This window comes from Chanodichthys erythropterus, chromosome 11 (assembly GCF_024489055.1).
Source record: "Chanodichthys erythropterus isolate Z2021 chromosome 11, ASM2448905v1, whole genome shotgun sequence".
NCBI lineage: Eukaryota > Metazoa > Chordata > Actinopteri > Cypriniformes > Xenocyprididae > Chanodichthys > Chanodichthys erythropterus.
In genome coordinates, this window is record NC_090231.1 from 49,794,903 (window position 1) to 49,813,824 (window position 18,922).

Here is an 18,922-nt window from a genome sequence, read left to right on the forward strand (position 1 = left end):
AGTACACTTCTAAGTCCACTTTGTAATCATGTCAAATTAAAAGGGTTACACTTTATTTTAAGGTGTCCTTGTTACAGTTAATTAAACATTCAAATACTGAGTAATATTAATTAACAACATGTACTATAGGTTAGGGTTAGGAATAGGGTTTGGTTTAGGTTTGAATGCAATTATGCTTAATTTACTGTTATTTCTACAGTAAGTACATATGTAAAATAACCAGTTACCATTAAAAGTCTTCCGTTAAAGTACATTTATTTCTATAGTGCTTTATCGTTTCAAAGCAGCTTCATAGTAATAAACAGGAAAATAACCAAATGTTATAAAATTCATAAATTAAACAACTTTAATTTTAGTTTTATATATACATTTTCTTATTACATTTTATTTCCGTTTTAGTGTTATTTTAGTACATCAAGGTAAATGAAACTGTATTTTATTTTGGTTCAGTTAACATTTATTTTATTTCACATCGATTTTTTTTGGGGGGGGTTTTAATGGTTTTAGTATCAACTACAATAACCCTGGTTCAATGATGGTGGTGATGTTGAAAAGCTAGTGTCATTATCTTATATTAAAGTACATTTTAAATCAGCATGTTTTCATAATAATCAATAAATAATAATTTAAGTTAAAAATAAATATAATTATTCACTGCAAATTAACCATTATGTTCTGTGATAATATTATTAGCTGCCTGATTTAAAAAGCATTCAGATAAGGTTCCAATTATTGTAAACATCTAAATCAAAATTAAAATTAAATTATAGTTTGAGAAGGCCATTCTCTCATTTTCCCTTTAGAAAAGTATTTTTTAAAATTTCTTTGCAAAATCTTGTTTTCTTATTTATGTCTACTTTCTGCCTATCACTTTTATCATATCAAAAATCATGGTTTTCAGAATAATATGCTATACCCTCTAGAGAAAACTAAGTTGTGAGGCATTAGTACCTGAAGGAAACAGCAGATCTGTTTCGTGAGTTCGAGAAGGCTGTCTTCGCCCTGGTGCAGAGCTCTGCTGATGGCCACCGTTAGCCATTCACGGATTGTCTGTGCATTTCCCTGATAGAAGAGCTCGGTCGGGGAGCAGCTCTTCCCCTGCAGCTCGTGGAGAACAGACTGAGCCAGCAGAATAGAGTTAGAACTGATTCTCCCATCTATAGAAGCCAAAGGGAAATGAACAAATACAGAAGAGTTTAGTGAAAAATGTTTTCCTTGGATGTATTAAGTAACACTTTACAATAAGGCTGCATTAGCGAACATGAAACAAAACAATATTTACCAATACATTATTAAAATCAAAAGATGCATTTGATAATATTATTGGTAACACTTTACAACACAGTTTCTTTTGTTAAACGATTAGTTCACTTTCAAATAAAAATTTCCTGATAATTTACTCACCCCCATGTCATCCAAGATGTTCATGTCTTTTTTTCTTCAGTCGAAAAGAAATTAAGGTTTTTGATGAAAACATTCCAGGATTATTCTCCTTATAGTGGACTTCAATGGCCTCCAAACGGTTGAAGCTCAAAATTACAGTTTCAGTGCAGCTTTAAAGGGCTTTGATGATACCAGACGAGGAATAAGGGTCAGGCATAAGGAATAAGGGTCTTATCTAGCGAAACGATTGGTCATTTTCCCAAAAAACAAAAAAAAATTAAATGTATATGCTTTATATAAACAAATGATCACCTTTCAAGTGGTTCCGCCAGAACCGCACTTTTGTATTCTTCAAAAAGTTTACGCTGTATGTCCTATGCTTTCCCTATTCTACTAACTGAAAAAAAGGAACTGGTGCTGCGTTTGTTCCTTAAGTTGAAACTGTAAGCTGCACTAAAACTGTAATTTTGACCTTCAACTATTTGGAGTCCATTTAAGTCCACTATAAGGAGAATAATCCTGGAATGTTTTCATCAAAAACCTTAATTTCTTTTCGACTGAAGAAAGAAAGACATGAACATCTTGGATGACATGGGGGTGAGTAAATTATCAGGAAAATTTTATTTGAAAGTGAATTAGTCCTTTAACATTAGTTAACTACATTAGTTAACATGGACCAATACTCCTACAGCATTTATTAATCTTAGTGCATTAACTAATGCTAACAAATACAACTTTTGATTTTAATAATGTATAATGTATTTAATAATGTTGAAATGAAAATGAACTATGAACTAAATAATGGAACAAATGTATTGCTCGTTGTTAGTTAATGTTAATTTGTTAACTAACTAATGTCAACAAATTGTAAAGTGTTACCATATTTAATGGACCTGAGCTAACATGAACTAGCAATGAACATTTTTTTTATTATTTTTTTTTTATTCACTTTTGTTAACAAAGATTATTATATACAGTACCAAATGTTTTGCTTGTTAGTTATTGTATTAACTAACAGTAACTAATTGGACCTTATTGTAAAGTATTAAAATTTTAATATTGTATTAAAATTAGAATTTAGACCAAACAAGTTGGCACATACAGTGTTGGGGAAAGTTACTTTTAAAAAAGTAATGCATTCAAATATTGCCTTACTTCCTAAAAAAGTCAATAACATTACTTAGTTACTTTTTATGGACAGTAATGTTAGGTTGCTCTTGCGTTACTTTTTGCGTTGCTTTGCGTAACATTTATAACAAGGACACTAAAATAAATTGTTAACATAATGCTTTACTCATTAAATAAAAAAGTAATCTGATTACATATTGCACATTACTTGTAAATCGTGACCCCTAAACCTGTGTCCCTCAAAATATTCTTATGAAATCACCTGGCAAAGGTGGAGCCAGCAGCTGATTGGACAAGAGCTGTAGGTGCTCAAGTGTGATGTCTCGCACAGCGGGAATGTGGAAAAGACGTGTGAATGTGTGAGGGCTCTTGGGAGCAAAGATGTTGAGCAATGCCATGCGGCAGTACAGGCGGGCGAGAGCACTTTCACAACGCAGCAGCTCCCTGAAACACACAGAGTACTGAACGTTAGGCTTTAACATTGCCATTGAAATATGATGCTTAAAAGATTAACTCTTTCAGTAAAAGCCTGAATTTTTTTGAATTTACTATAGGAAAACTGTCTCTAAAAATGCATTACCGATGAATTTGGATGTTGCTGCTGTCCAGAGACACCAGGCCATTTGCTGCAGCCCTGCGGGACCCTGCTGGCGGCCTCTCTAGCATCTCAATGGGGTACCAGTACCGGACTAACACACCTTCACTACGGAGATATGTCTCAACCTGGACCAGTTCATTGCCCTGAATACACACAAATGAAGACATTTCAGTGAATTTTCGGATTTGTTGCACTTTGAAACAGGTTCACATGCTAGGTGTATATAACAATGAATATCACAGTCTGTCAAAAATATGTATAGGAAAAAAAAGAGTGCAATGTGGGACAAATATTTACATGTATGTTTATATTGTTTAAAATGTGAAGTACTTCACATTATTCTCCATCAATCATAAGAGTATTGTGCTGCTTTATGTTGATTTCATTAGAAAAAAAAGTGTGTCGGATCCAGATGATTCTCATTATGTCCTCAAAGTCAAAATAAAATAAAATAAAAATTAAATAGTACATCAAGGTGCATAGAGTCAATTGTCACGAATATGCAAAACATATTTAAATAAGGCTTAATTTTCTTTATGCAATATAAAATGTCTTTTTTTTTCCTCATGAAATTTTGAACTTTTTTGCTGATGCTGATCCTGTTAAACGGACTGATTTGGAAACTGCAATTGAATAATGTAGACACTCACAGAGTCTACATCGAGCACAACACCATGCAAGCCAAAAGTCTTCAGCATGCCCCGGATGGCAAACTTCGGTAAGGCTGTGCCACCTGTGCTGCTACAGGTGTTGTTTCCCTCTGGGCAGCGGATGCCCACTGTTAAGCCTGTGGGAAAAATTGTTACATTTTTAACCTATTATTGTAATAATAAAATGGGACTTATCAGTGCAATCTCATTAATGCAATTCTGAGCTGTGCAATTATAAATTACAGTATTTATGCATGTACGTACATATGTAAAGCCAATGTCTGATCTCTGCAATAGACCAAACAAAGGTAATTGCATATAACCTCAGACAAATATTTATGCTTTCACACAGACCTTTGCGAACTTTGTCAATGGTGAACTTATTAGCTTCATCTTTGATGTCCTCGATGGTTGGAAGGTAGAGGTCACGAGGAATACCTCCATTCTCTTCATACAGGAACTCAACAGTCTGACGTGCAATATCCACCATTCCTGCCAGGAATAACAGCATTATTTATATTAAACACATGGAAAAAACCTTGTGAAAAGTTGCACACAACTGTATTGAACATGCACTTGCTTATTTATTTTTACATAAATATCTAGTTCAGCCAGAGGGCGCAGGCTATTCTTTATATGCAATCTGCAAGCGATCAAATCATCACCGCATGGCAAAAGCTGACTGGTCTTTGCTGATCCTGCAGCCAATGAGATTTGCTTGCTCAACATTTAAATCAGGAATGGGCAACTTCAGTCCTGCAGTGCAGAGTTTAGCGCCAACCCTAATCAAATACACCTGAACAAGCCTGAATAATGTCAGGACAAGAAAGCTACATGCAGGTGAGTTTTTAATCAGGGTTGGAGCTAAACTATGCAGGACAGTGGCCCTCCAAGATCGAAGCTGCCCATCCCTGATTTAAATAGTCTGGTTCAGTGTTTGCTGAATGGTAGTCCTCTGAAATCCTCCACCTCCCCCAGCTCCACCTGCCTAGATCTGCTATGGGATTTATGTATGTCTATTTAGGCAAGCTCACAGCATGTATTAGCAGTAGCATGTCCATATATGCTCTGGAGCAGGTCTAGTCCGCCAAGACCAAACAAAATAACATTTTCATATTCAACAATGCTAAAACTATTTTGAGAGTTGTCATAGTTGAACTATACTTGCGGATAATTTAATATTAATGAAATAAAAGGCCACTTAAGTGTACTTGGAGAACACTTTCATCAATGCTTCTTAACACACTTAAGTACACTTTAAAGTGTGCTTCGTAATAAAATGTCAAATGAAAAGTTAATTTAAAATCCATTATAATATATATATATATATATATATATTATAATGGATTTTAAATTATATTAATTGCAAATATTAAGTGTCCAAAACATTACATTCATTTCACACTTAAGTATATTCTTCTGTAAGTATATGATTTCTGTAATAAGTACTTTAAAAAACATATGCTAAAGTCTACTTATTTTTCACAAGGAAATGTCTACACAGCTGGACATACAGTTGTGGCCAGAATTATTAGACCCCTTCATAAATATGGTCAAAGATGACTCTAAAAATAAATCTGCATTGTTTATCCTTTTGATCTTTAATTTATAAAATTAGCAAAAATCTAACCTTTCATTGAAGGAAAAGAATTGAAAGTGGGGGGAAATAACATTATGAAATAAATGTTTTTCTCCAAAACACGTTGCCCACAATTATTAACACCCTTTTATCCAATTATTTTTGCAACCTCCTTTTGCCAAGATAACAGCTCTGAGTCTTCTTCTATAATGCCTGATGAGTTTGGAGAACACCTGAGAAGAGATCAGAGACAATTCCTCCATACAGAATCTCTCCAGATCCTTCAGATTCCCAGCTCCATGTTGGTGCTTCTTCTCTTCAGTTCACTCCACTCATTTCTTTAGGGTTCAGGTCCGGGAACTGGGATGGTCATGGCAGAAGCTTCATTTTGTGCTCAGTGACCCATTTTTGTTCTGGTTTTGATGTTTGTTTTGGATCATTGTCCCGACGGATGATCCAACCACAGCCCATTATAAGATTTCTAGCACAGTTGGTCAGGTTTTGATTTTTTATCTGTTGATATTTGGTAGAATCCATGATATGATATATCTGAACAAGATGTCCAGGACCTTCAGCACAAAAATAGACCCACAACATTAAAGATCCAGCAGTATATTTAACCGTGGGCATGGGGCACTTTTTATCCATGTGTGCACCAAACCCATCTGGTGGGTTTGCTGCCAAGAAGCTCTTGTTTTAGTTTCATCTGACCATAGAAGCCAGTCCTGTTTGAAGTTCCAGTCTTGTCTGACAACTGAATATGCTGGAGATTGTTTCTGGATGAGAGCAGAGGATTTTTCTTGAAACCCTCCAGAACAACTTGTGGGGATGTAGGTGCTTTTGATAATTTTTTTTAGGCTTTCTGAGATTCAAGACTCAACTAATCTCTGCAATTCTCCAGCTGTGATCCTTGGAGAGTCTTTGGCCACTCAAACTTTCCTCCTTACTGTGCATTAGGATGATTTAGACACACGTCCTCTTTCAGTCAGATTTGTAACATCTTTAGTTGATTGGAACTTCTTAATTATTGCCCTGATAGTGGAAATGGGGATTTTCAATGCTTTAGCTATTTTCTTACAGCCACTTTCTATTTTGTGAAGCTCGACAATCATTTGCTACACATCAGAACTTTATTCTTTGTTTTTTCTCATTGTGATGAATGATTAAGGGAATTTGGCCTTTATGTTTCCTCATGTTTATACTCCTGTGGAACGGGAAGTCATGGCTGGACAATTTCATGTTCATGATCACCCCGGTGAGCTAAACAATTTTAAATAAGAATGGGAATATACTTCAGAGATATTTTACTCATAAAAAATTCTAGGGGTGTTAATAATTGTGGGCAATATGTTTTGGAGAAAAACATTTATTTCTTAATGTTATTTCCCCCCCCACTTTCAATTCTTTTCCTTCAATGAAAGGTTAGATTTTTGCTCATTTTATGAATTAAAGATCAAAAGGATAAACAATGCAGATTTATTTTTAGAGTCATCTTTGATCATATTTATGAAGGGGTCTAATAATTCTGGCCACAACTGTACTGACCACTGATTGAATGAATGAATGAGCTGGGAAGGGAAGCTACTGTAAATAAAAAAAAAAAAAAAAAAAAAAAGACATTCACCGAGCTGAAGGGCTCCTTTGATCTGATCCAGGCCAGACTTCCTTTCTGCTTCATTCCTGAAACGACGGCGAATGGTTGGAAAAACTTTGGTTTCCCACGCTTTCACTAGCAATGCGTAATGATCCTCCTTCACAAAGAGAAAAACAAACATGATTTCTTTGAAAAGACAGTTTGCGACACTGTTAGGGGTGTAATTTGCAAACTGCTTTAGAAAAAATGAAGGGCCTAGTTATGAGCTCTCCATACCCTAGGAATGTCTTCATCATCTTCATCATCACTCTCATCATCAGCAATTGGTGGCGGGTGGGCGTTTGGCCCTGAGACGACCAGATTCTCATAGCTCAGTTCTACCTTGTAGTGACAAGAGGCATCACTATTGTATTCTGTAAATGAAATAAGAACCAACGTTTAACCCATATGAAGCTGCATCAAATTTAAAAACATCTTCGTTACCGATTCAGTCAGATGGCCAGTTTTATTTAGAAGAGGGAGGGACATTATTCAAAAGCAATCCAACCTCATGTACAGTACATGCAGACAACTTTTTGGAGCTGAAAGTTTTAATATTAGTTAAAATTTGATTCGACACTCACGTTGCTGTGCTGTGACAACCGCAGCAATGCGGCATGGAGGTCCATGAGAACCAGAGTCAGACGCCACACTAGTGCCGGCATCATTGTCGCTGTCGGAGGCCATGGCAAAGGGCAAAGCCTCAAAGTTGGCACTGATCTCCTCTGAGAGGTCCATGCAGAGGTCAGCAGCATTTCGATGAGCCTGTCCCTCTGCGTACGCAAACAACCGGCAGCCAAAGTTTGCATGGATCTTTGTATTCTAAAAATACAGAATGAGGAATCATCATTAAAAAACTAAAACATTAATAAAACAGGGCTAATAGGCACATAAGGAAACCAGTGTACAATAAAAAGACATTTATAACCACAATTACATAATCAACAGTATGCTCAAAGTTTTTGGATGCTTAAACAATACATAAAAATGTCACTAAATATCACAGAACCAAGGAAAATAATTATGATTTATGATCCTTTTGAGCCTACCAAGTGTTTATTTCTTTATTTACAGTATGAAATCTCAAAATTATTTGTCTGTTTAACTTAAATGTTTCAGTTCCATATTTAATTTTCCATCTAATTTCGCATTATTATTCAATAGTTGTTTACGGTATAATACTAAAAATTGTATTTGTTAACATTGCACTAACATAAACAATGAACAACTGTATTTTTATTAAATAACAATGAAAAAGATTATTAAATGTTGTGAAAAATATATTATTATATTATATTAATACATTAACAAATGTTAATGAATGAGACCTTATTGTAAAGTGTTACCCAAAATTGATTTCTTTAATATAAAACTGGAACAAAATAAAATATAAATATTATAAAATATTTTTAATGAAAATTACTAAAATTGACAAATAGAAAATAAACAGCTGAATAGAAATATAAATAAACAAAACTTACTAAAACGTAAACTAAAATAAAAATAGAAAATATAATTCAAACATTCAAATTACAAATTTTTAATTCAAAATATTATTAATAAAGACTATAATCATTTTTAAATACTAAAATAAAAGCATTTCCTAATGTTATTAGCAAATTATTAATATGTTTTCTGCAACACCCCTTTACTCCCAAACATATCCAGTAAACCTGTAAATGGACTGAAACTATTTGGTACCACGTTGAACTTAGTTATGTGCACCACTGGTATGCTTATTATTTATCATTGTTTGCAAACCTTCTTCTGAATGTGGACTACGGGCCACATTCCTCCAGCCACGTCCTCCAGATAAGGAGCGAGACGTTGCCCACAGTAAGTGAAGTAAACCCTCCCTTTAGGAGGCTGACCGGGTGGAGGTGGAGTGCCTTCCAAACGCTCCCAACCTATACCTGCAACATCACCTGTCAAAACACACAAGACAAATCATTACTGGGGAAGTTTGAGAAATTTTCATCCAACCAAGAAAAAAAAAAAAAAAAAAAATCATTAAACTTTGTGAGTGATGACAAATGATTGCATTTATAATGGTTTAAAATAACTGCCTTCCAGCATTGGGGAGTAACTAAATGTAGCAACCCTAATAACTTTACATATACTACAGAAAAACAGAACCAACATACCTCTTTCAGTAACAAAGTAATTAACACTACACTGTTGGTTTTAACAGTGCAAAAAATTATTATCTTACTCAGTAAACTAAAACTAAATGGTTTTATGCTTAAATTAGGAAAAATACTGTTTTAACTACTGTCTAAAAGAGGGTTTGCACTGACGCAAGCAGTTAGTAAATCTGGCCCTTAATATCTTATGTCATTTTGTTTCTCAAGTAAAAATGTAAGAATATTTAGATATTTGCACTAGAATTTTTTTATTTTTCAGAGTATATGATATTTTATTGTGCACACAACTTAAAGATGCAATATGTAAGATTATAAAGTAAAATAAAGTAAAATATCCAAAAACCACAAACCACTAGGCCAGTGTTATATATTTTGTTCACTTGAGCACTTACAATATCCCAAATGTTTCTATTTGTAAATCGTGAGAAAATTGCAATTTTAACCAAGGCTCCAGGACGTGTGAGGAGTCGCCTGTCAATTGCGTCATACCTGCATTATCCTCAGTTTCCGGGTTTATTTTGTAAAAACCATGGAAACACCAATGATGCTTTAATATATTACATGATTTAATAGACAAGGGAACTATTTGGTTACGTTTATAGACAGAAAACTAATTATTGTTATATAGCTCAACACGTTTAGTCTTATTGTTTAAATCTAATTTTCTTGATTTTTTGTGAGTACCATGCTTTAGCATGCCTCAGAGAAAAACACTATTTTGTCAAGTAGCTAACATAGCATAATTAGATGCAGCTTTATTTTTAGTAACAGTAATACAGAATTTTCTCCATCATACAATACGTTTTAAAATTAATTGCATGCCATTTATCTGCACAAGCCATCCAGCATTTAATATGATATTGTAAAATCTTACTCCAGTGTGTCTCAAACAAGTTTCTCACAGCAGCCGCTGAGTGAACGCACAGAGTAACTTTATAACATTTTCAACACTCTCAAATGTATCTAATATGATAAACAGAGCTGCGTTACCTCATACTCATGACCAGAAAAGTGGAAGCAGCGCTGGGGACTGTGTCATAATAAAAGTTCCGCTGCTTGTGAGGCGGGTGTTGCGAAATCACTCCAGCGGCCTCGTTCAGCTCCCTCAACACTCGGTCCTGCTCTGCTTCATTCTACAGTAACTGCTCTGATTATTAACAGTTAATAATCACATCCATGAACATGATTTCTTCCTGAGTCCTATCCAGATTGTTTCCACCGGCTGTGATATGAAGACCACATGTCCCAAGATTCTGCCCTCAAACTTGCCGTTATCAAGCTACACCTTTGTTTTGAATAGGCCTCTAGTGACCTCTAGCGGATAGAAAATCTTACATATTGCACCTTTAACAGCTGAGTCAATAATCAATCAATATTAATCATCATGCTCCTACAGTCTTAACACTCATTTTCAGATCTTTAAACACAAATTTTAGTTTTAAGTTTGACTGTGTTCAATAATAATCACCCAAGCTCAGGAAACAAAATGACAATGGGAAAATAAAAATGAAATAAAGAGTAATTAGCGCAAAAATAGCAAACAGCAAGCATTAGTTATAAGAGTTAGGGTATAGAATAGCCAACTAGCAGTCATGAGAAAAACTAAATAATATGCAATGCTAAATAATATGATTATGAATGATCACTTTATTTACATTTCAATTGCATTTCATTATATTTTAATAATCTCTTGTTGTGCTTTTAAGAAGTGCACATTATAATGTGTTCACTAACATACTTAAGCACATGTAAAGTACTAAATTTACAGTAATTTTAAATGTAGTGTGTCATTCAATATTACATTAGTATATTTTAGTTCATTTATTTTGGAAAATATATTAAATAATATAATATTAAACGGAAAAAAAGTAACCCACTACATCTCAATTCATTTTCAATAAGAGAGGTGAGCAGAATGGAGAGTGAGCGCAATCTCATGAAACTGGCATGAATATGAAGCATGCATCTGATGTGTGAGGAGAGAGCGCATACCAAGATCCGGCACTATGCAGTGTAAATGTATGTGTTGTTAAAGGGGTCATGACATGAGAAATCATATTTGCCTTGATCTTTTGACATATAAGAGGTCTTTGAACCATTAAAACAAGTTTCATAGCTTAAAATGTTCTCCTCATTATAAAAAAGCATTAATTTAATCAAGCTCCAAAAACAGGTTTGCGATGTCACACAGGCAAATACTTTTCATATAACTGCCTCTAGGGCAAGACATAGACAAATAGGTATGCATCATTGCCCCATAGGCCCCACCCACTGGCATTCAGTCGCTATATCATACTAATGAGCCATAAACACCTAAAAAAATTCATTTTTGAATTAAGTAATTAACTGAGGTTGTAGCTTGGGAAGCTACAGTTTCCAAAGTAGCTTCCCCAACACTGTTGCCCATAAAGGCAGTCGGCTTGAACAACAATGTGCCTGTAGTTAATGTCTGAATGCTCAAATGAATAAAGGCCCTGTCTCACCAGGAAGTAGAGCCACGTCTAGTCTCACACTCTTCCACTGCAGCAAACTGGAGCCATTATAGTGTACTGCCCTCCCATTACTGAGCGGGAGAGAAACAACAACAAGGACGACATGTAAAAAGAAAGGAGTTAGGATGGGAAGCAGAGAGGAACAGAAAGAACAGGTTGATAGTCAGTACGAGTGAAAGCTGATTGAAAGGTTAACAGAATGGGTCAGTACTTGTGGAATAGACAGGTGCCAACAGGATTCGTCCAGGCACCGTCTCTCTTCTCAGCCTCCGGGGAAAAACCAAACGACACTATAGGACCGCTATCATCCTCTGAATCTCCAAAAGAAACAATCTCTATCTCCCAGTAAAAAGAAGGAGCCTGGTAACCAGAAAAAGAGAGAGAAAATAAAAAAGAGATACAGACAACTTTTATTGTCTTTACACTACTATTCAAATATTTGGGTTTTTTTCATGTTTTTGAAAGAATTCTGTTATGTGCACCAAAGCTGCATTTATTTGATCAAAAATACAGTAAAAACAGTGAAATATTAGTATAATTTAAAATATCTGATTTCTATTTTAATACTATGTTAATATTAAAATGTAATTTATTCCTGTGATTCAAAGCTGAATTTTCAGCATCATTAGAAAACATTCTAATATGCTTATTTGCTGCTCCAAAAAAAAAAAAAAAAAAAAAAAAATTCTTACTATTAACAAAGTTGAAAACCGTTAATATTTTTGTGGAAACTGTGACACATATTTTCCAAGAATGGATAGAAAGTTCAAAAGAACAGCATTTATTTAAAATATTTTGTAACATTATCAATGCCTTTACTCTCACGTTTGATCAATTTAGTGTCCTTGCTGAATAGAAGTATTAATTTCTTTATTTTATTTTTATTTTTTAAGTGCATGTAGTTACCTGAACAGGCACAGGTGAAGTGGCGTAGATGAAAGTTCCTCTGGGAAGGCCTCCACCTGCACTTGGATCGGCCAGAAAGGTCACAGAGGTCAAGTGTGAAGAGAACATGCAGGCCCGAACCGGAGGGAAGACACGTGACGGACACCATGTGATTTCTTTAGGCTGCGGAGAGAGAGAGAGAAAAAAAAAGGGTTGTGTTTTAGGCCTGGGAAAATAAATTCTGATATTTTCCGAATGCATCACAATTCTGTCTCGAATTCATTCTGAGCTTAGTTTTTAACAGCAGATGGCACTGCGTGCTTTAGAAACAGCTGTACTCTGCTTGCTTCCAATTCCTTACACACACCACTTGAACCTTTACATTTTGCATCATAAAAGCATTCTGAGGTGCAAGTACATTCTCAGACTCAGCCGAACGCATGACCGCTCTTCTTGATAAGCATTTCAGCATGCGGTTAAAAACTAGTGTAGAGTGCCATTTGCTGTTAAAAACTAAGCTCAGAATGGATTCGAGAGAATCGCTATGCATTTGGAAAATCTCGGAATCCATCCATGAATCAAGAAGCATCGATTTATTGTTATAGCCCTATTGTGTTTGCTAAGCAAGGTATTCATAAATCATCACAAAGCGGTCAGATTATTTGTTCATCCAATCAGTCTTTGAGGAGCTTTATGTCTGCCAATCGTTTCGTGTTTACAGGGCAGCCTATATAAGGCAAGCAGGAAGCTGAGAGAATGGTAGTAGATAAATTATATCACACTTCAATCAATCTTAAAAAAAACAAAAACAAAAAAAACAAACCCAAAGGCTTCTCTTGATCATGTTAAATTAGCACTAAAGAGGCTCAACTCACCTGTCGTTGATCAGTTTGTACTGGAGGTGGTGGAGGACGAGCACAGTCTCGATAAAGCATCCTAACCCTCTCACACTGCACCTCAACCATCACTAAACGCTCTCCTATAAACACATACAGAACCAGCCATGCCAATAAATGGTGTTTTACTTACAGGAAGATATCATATGGCTTCAGAAGACTTGGAATATATATTGTACCAGTTGTTTGGACTACTTTTATGGTCCATTGTATGGAAAAGAGCTGCTTGAACATTCTGCAAAACCTCTTTTTTTTTTTTCAAATGGCATGAAACTGTGTACAGTGATTAACACTTTCTAGATCTACACAAAAAAAAAAAAAAAAAAAAAAGTACAACAAAATGTAATTTTGTAACAAAAAAAAAAAAAAAAAAAAAAATATATATATATATATATATATATATATATATATATATATATATATATTTTTTTTTTTTAATTTTACTCTGTTTATTAATGTTTTTATATAAAATTCACTCGATAAAAGAACCACATTTGTAACTTTCATTCATGGGGATAACATGGATAATGTTACATGGTTTAGTGTAAGATTTTTGCCCATCTTTTGGAAAATGCAGTTTTAAAAGTAAAAAATTATCACTTTTATCAGTAGATGGCTGCAGAGCTCCACTATTTGCTATGTGCTATTTAACTAAGTGAAAGACATCTTTTCACAAGTTTTCTTCAGTTGGATTTATGTCTAAATATTATGAAATCACAATTATGACAATAAATTACTTTTTACAAAGCTGGAAAAGTTTTTTTTTTTTTTTTTTTTTTTTTGGAATAGGTTTTGATTTCAGGCTGTACAACAAATAAAGTAACTACTTTAAAGGGGTATGCTGATTTTCTACAGGCACTGTAATTACTTTTAATTAAAAGTTATTTATCCATTATGTATATTTAAAGATTATATTATTATTTTACCAGTACAGTGTATGTAATTTATATAAACATTTTGTAAAACTATGTAAAATAATTTAAATATATGTAAAAAAATATGTAATATAAATAAAATCAAATACATTTTTATAAATAAATACATTTTTACATTTTATTTTACAATTAAAATTATGTTTTTGGGTGTAGAATAGATAGATGCCACAGCCTTTTTCACATCTCTATTGTTGCCACTCACCAGGACTACACTCCTGAGCAATCAGGTTGAGCACCTCCACTGCTGCTGGACACTGCTGAATGAACTCTTCACAAAACGAGCTGTCCTCAAGCAGCTGTGCCATCACCAAACACGCTCTGACAGAGTCAAAGACACGCAGAATAAATGTCCCATACGGGTTTATAACTGTACTGTACAATGACACAGTCTTCCACATTCTTGTTTTGGCTGTGCTATGTCACAATATAAGATGCATTGAGAGTCTGACCTAGTTCTGATCTCGGCCAGAAGACGCACCACAGCCATCACAGGACTGGATCCGTCTCCAGACGCAGGGAGGGATGTGTGGATAGACAGACTGCCCTCCTGTGGTAGTAACATTGACTGCACTGCCTGAACAACCTTCTCTGTGATGGACAGCTTATGCAGTGGCAGAGCCTTACAACAAACACAGAGCACCATGAGACAAGATTAAGACATGATATCAGATATCTGAGCTGCTTTAGAAATTATCAAGCTTTTGAAATGGCCTGAGGCAAAGGCAAGACAAGGCAAGGAAAGTTTAATCATGTATCAACAGGGTATTTCAAAACATCCGTTTTTCTGGCTTTATCCCAGCATTTCTTTCTTGCAGTATGTTCACCTTGTTATGTAAACAGTGGGTTTTTACTATACATTTATGAACTGGAACATGTTTGTTAACTACTGTAGATGCATAAAATCACTATGGAAAAGTTCTAAGATGATTCCACATCATTAATAAGAGTAATTGCATTAATTGCAATTAACATGCAATGACGTGTCGGAAAACAGTACATTCAGATCACGCTTAAGCATAACATTTTCAAGTATATTATTTATGATATTATAAGAAGAAATCAAGTAAAATGTACTTAATTTCATTCATTACAAGGAAATAAGTATGAAAAAAAAAAAAACATTGACCATACAGTTGAATAGAAATGGGGTAGATAATAATGGGCTAGGAATGATACTGAGCTGAAAATAGTTTAATTTTTCAATGCAAAAGTTAAGAATATTGCTAACTATATGACAACAAAATTACAATTGTGCAGTTTTATACTTTGTTTGAGAGGTGATTACCTCAGAACGGGGGGTGCAGAGGCGGGATATGGGTACAGTGAGGATATCAGACGCCTTGCTTGTGCGGCGGTAATCGCAGGAAGGAAACTTGACAGTGGCGATGCCCTCCTGCTCATTAATGGATATGACCACACCAACACTATCCAATACACCTTTACCCACCACCTGCCACAGAGAACAGACATGGACAGAGGTAAATACTTCAGCAACATATTTGTCATGTAAGCCACTGAGATTTAAGTTATCTGCTAAATTGTGCATCTACCTGTTAACTGTCAGTAGAAAGGTTTTTCCTATCACATATTTTAGTAATCATCATAAATTAGGTATCATTTTATTATGGAAGCTTGTTTCCGCCACTAAATAAAAAATAAAAAAGATAATTGCAACTTTTTATTAGTATTGCCAAAAGCAAAAAAATTTATAAAAAATGATAAACCTCACATTTCAGCCTGATTATGCATGTTATATGTAATTGGTCTGAACAAAAACAGCAGCAAGGCAGAACGCAAATGCTAATTCACGATCAAAAAAGCAGAAATACAGCAGTTACCCCTGTACACAAAGCAGCTGCACTTAAAAACTCTATTATGCTTAAACAACTTTTTTATCTCACAATTCTGACTTTTTTTTACATATAAACTCATAATTGCGAACAACATCAGAATTGTGAGATATAAACTCACAATTGCGAGTTATAATGTAATAAAATTGTGAGATATAAACTTACAATTGCAAAAAAAATAGTCTGAATTGCACGTTAAACTGACGTTTTATAAACTGACTTTTTTCTAGCAATTGCAAATTTTTAGCTCACAATTCTGACTTCTTTTCTCAGAATTGTGGGTTTATATCTAATTTATAGCTCTCACAATTCTGAGAAAAAAAGAATTCTGACTTTATATCACACAATTCTGACTTTATAACTTGCAATAGGGAGTTTATATCACGCAAGTCTGAGAGAAAAAGTCAGAATCGTGACATAAAAAGTTGCAATTACCTTTTTTATTTTTTATTCAGTGGCAGAAGCAAGCTTCCATATTTGAAAGCTTAAAAACACCTAAACAGAATCACACCTCAATTTTTGTGATATCAACTTCAAATTTGGAACACAACTTGATTAGACATAAGGCTTTGATTTTCTAGCATATGTAAAATACATACTTTGTTTGATATAAAACATGTTTAGTACAGTTCATTTGCTTTACAGTAAACTTCTGTAACGTTTTAACGTAAAGTGCTTTCACTTCAACAATAATCAGAAAGCACTGCAAAGCATTCATGAATTACAACCAACTTTAGATAATGCATTTTCAGGTCTATGTTCAAAAAGTTTAACAGGTTAAATTAATGGGTCACCTGGACTTCAGAACCAATCTTGATGGTCTCCTTGAATCCACCTAGTGCACAGAGAGCCGCTACAGCCTGTCGGCCAATCGCCTGCAGCTTGGCTAACTTCCTGCCGCTGCTGTTACCGCTCTCCAGAATACTCTCAGCATACTTGCCTAACTGAGGAATGTACATCAATGCCCTGGACAACACCTGAGGAGAGGACAGAAGATTTCAACACTGATGTCTGTTTGAATGAGCGCTGAGATTCAATTATTAATTTAATAGGCCAGTTGTAACTGTACCCTTGTTAGAGCATGTTAGGGCAAGAATCAAGAACGGCAGCTCACCTTTTCTGCCGTGCTGGTCCATATTTGAGCAGTGTTGGATTCAGGTGCAGTCAAAAGACTGTGGAGCAGAGCGATGACCTCAGCAGCCATGCTGTTAGCCACGTGACCACTGATGAATGGCCTCACTGGATCTGAACTGTTTCGAAAATTCGGATATTAGAACATAACTACAGTGATGGTCAAACATGGTTTCTGTTCTTTTCTTTTCTTTTCCGATTATGAATGTAAATCGATACTTATGACTGATCGCGCTCAAACGCGTCCAGTTGCGTTCAGTCTGCGATTACAGTCGGTGTTCAAATTCTGTGTGTATGTAAATCTGCTTCAGTCACAGGAAACAATCGCTGTATGCTGAGCACAGTCTTAGAATGTTTTAGCTAGTCGTTAAATGTGGGCCCAGCTTTACTAAACCCAAACTTTTGGATGGTAGTGTATCACATCACACAGCAAAATCAACATTTATAATAATAATAAGAAATGCTTCTTGAGCAGCAAATCAGCATATTAGAATGATTTCTGAAGGATCATGTGACACTGAAGACTGGAGTGATGATGCAGTTTTGCATCGCAGGAATTTTAAACTTAAAAAAAAAAAAAAAATATATATATATATATATATATATATATATATATATATATATATTCAAATAGAAAACAGTTATTTTAAATTGTGATAATATATCCACAATATTACTATTTTTACTGTATTTTTGATCAAATAAATGCAGAATTGGTAAGCATAAGAGACATTTTTCAAAAAGATTTAAAAAAAAAAAAAAATTATTTCACACTTTTGAATGGTAGTATTGTTTAGATAGCAACATTTTTTTAAACAACATCAATGTCTATTGTAATGTACAGTAAAATTACTGTAAAAGCTATGATTTAAATAATAAATAAAATAAAATACAATGAAGTTTTGCTAAAAGCAAAAAGTTTCCTCACATTTTAGCCTAATAATGCATGTTATATGTAATTGGCCTGATTAAAAACGGCAGGCGGGCTGAACACAATGCTAATTCAATCATCTCACAGTAGGTGGTGCTTATGGAAAAGCAGAAATACAGTGGTTACCCCTATTATGCATCCATCAACACTTTCCTGAAGACAGTCAGTTTCCTTTTGGATATACTGTACATTCAAGAGGTAGCTAAGTATATTTTTCTTACCGAGCCAATTCGGCGTTCCTCTCTCGGCAGACTGTAGACTGGGCAGTTTTCTTCTTGTCACCTGTATTGGATACACCAGAGTTCTCCTGGCCAGTGCTCTCTATTGGTGGACCCACACTAACAATAAGCCCAGATTGAGCCCACTTATTGGCTTTCCGCAAAGCAGATGATGCCTCTTCTGTAATCACCTCACAGCAGCCACTCTGCATAAAGATGAGCAGATTTTACACATTCAGCATGACTGCTTTTTGCTCTCCAAAAGAGTGAACACTAAACCATAGCTGACCTTTGTCATATCTCGATCCATCTTCACTACCTTCTCCATGTTCGCTCCTGTGCCGAGACGGAAAGGACGACCCTCTGAGCTGCTGCAAGGTATCATACAAATACTGACATCAATCACAACTTTTATAAAATAGGTTTAATGAACTTTTTTTCAGTCGTGTCTGTTTCTGTTTATTTGTAG

At 34.8% G+C, this 18,922-nt stretch overlaps 1 protein-coding gene across 8 annotated transcripts in view; it reads right to left on the bottom strand.

Annotated features, from left to right (window-relative positions):
• Window positions 1–18,922, bottom strand: part of LOC137030024 (probable E3 ubiquitin-protein ligase HECTD4) — a 91,895-nt gene that overhangs the window by 20,003 nt on the left and 52,970 nt on the right. For all 8 annotated transcript variants that reach the window (XM_067399966.1, XM_067399963.1, XM_067399965.1 and 5 more), the window contains exons 38-57: window positions 18,743–18,824; window positions 18,457–18,659; window positions 17,288–17,423; window positions 16,968–17,150; window positions 15,609–15,773; window positions 14,773–14,942; window positions 14,526–14,641; window positions 13,368–13,471; window positions 12,514–12,675; window positions 11,819–11,967; window positions 11,599–11,678; window positions 8,733–8,896; window positions 7,556–7,793; window positions 7,209–7,345; window positions 6,963–7,089; window positions 4,114–4,251; window positions 3,760–3,896; window positions 3,092–3,252; window positions 2,774–2,955; window positions 952–1,157 (exon numbers count right to left, since the gene is read on the bottom strand). In XM_067399966.1, the coding sequence (XP_067256067.1) occupies window positions 952–1,157; window positions 2,774–2,955; window positions 3,092–3,252; window positions 3,760–3,896; window positions 4,114–4,251; window positions 6,963–7,089; window positions 7,209–7,345; window positions 7,556–7,793; window positions 8,733–8,896; window positions 11,599–11,678; window positions 11,819–11,967; window positions 12,514–12,675; window positions 13,368–13,471; window positions 14,526–14,641; window positions 14,773–14,942; window positions 15,609–15,773; window positions 16,968–17,150; window positions 17,288–17,423; window positions 18,457–18,659; window positions 18,743–18,824 (3,040 nt within the window). The remainder of the gene's footprint in view (window positions 1–951; window positions 1,158–2,773; window positions 2,956–3,091; window positions 3,253–3,759; window positions 3,897–4,113; window positions 4,252–6,962; window positions 7,090–7,208; window positions 7,346–7,555; window positions 7,794–8,732; window positions 8,897–11,598; window positions 11,679–11,818; window positions 11,968–12,513; window positions 12,676–13,367; window positions 13,472–14,525; window positions 14,642–14,772; window positions 14,943–15,608; window positions 15,774–16,967; window positions 17,151–17,287; window positions 17,424–18,456; window positions 18,660–18,742; window positions 18,825–18,922) is intronic.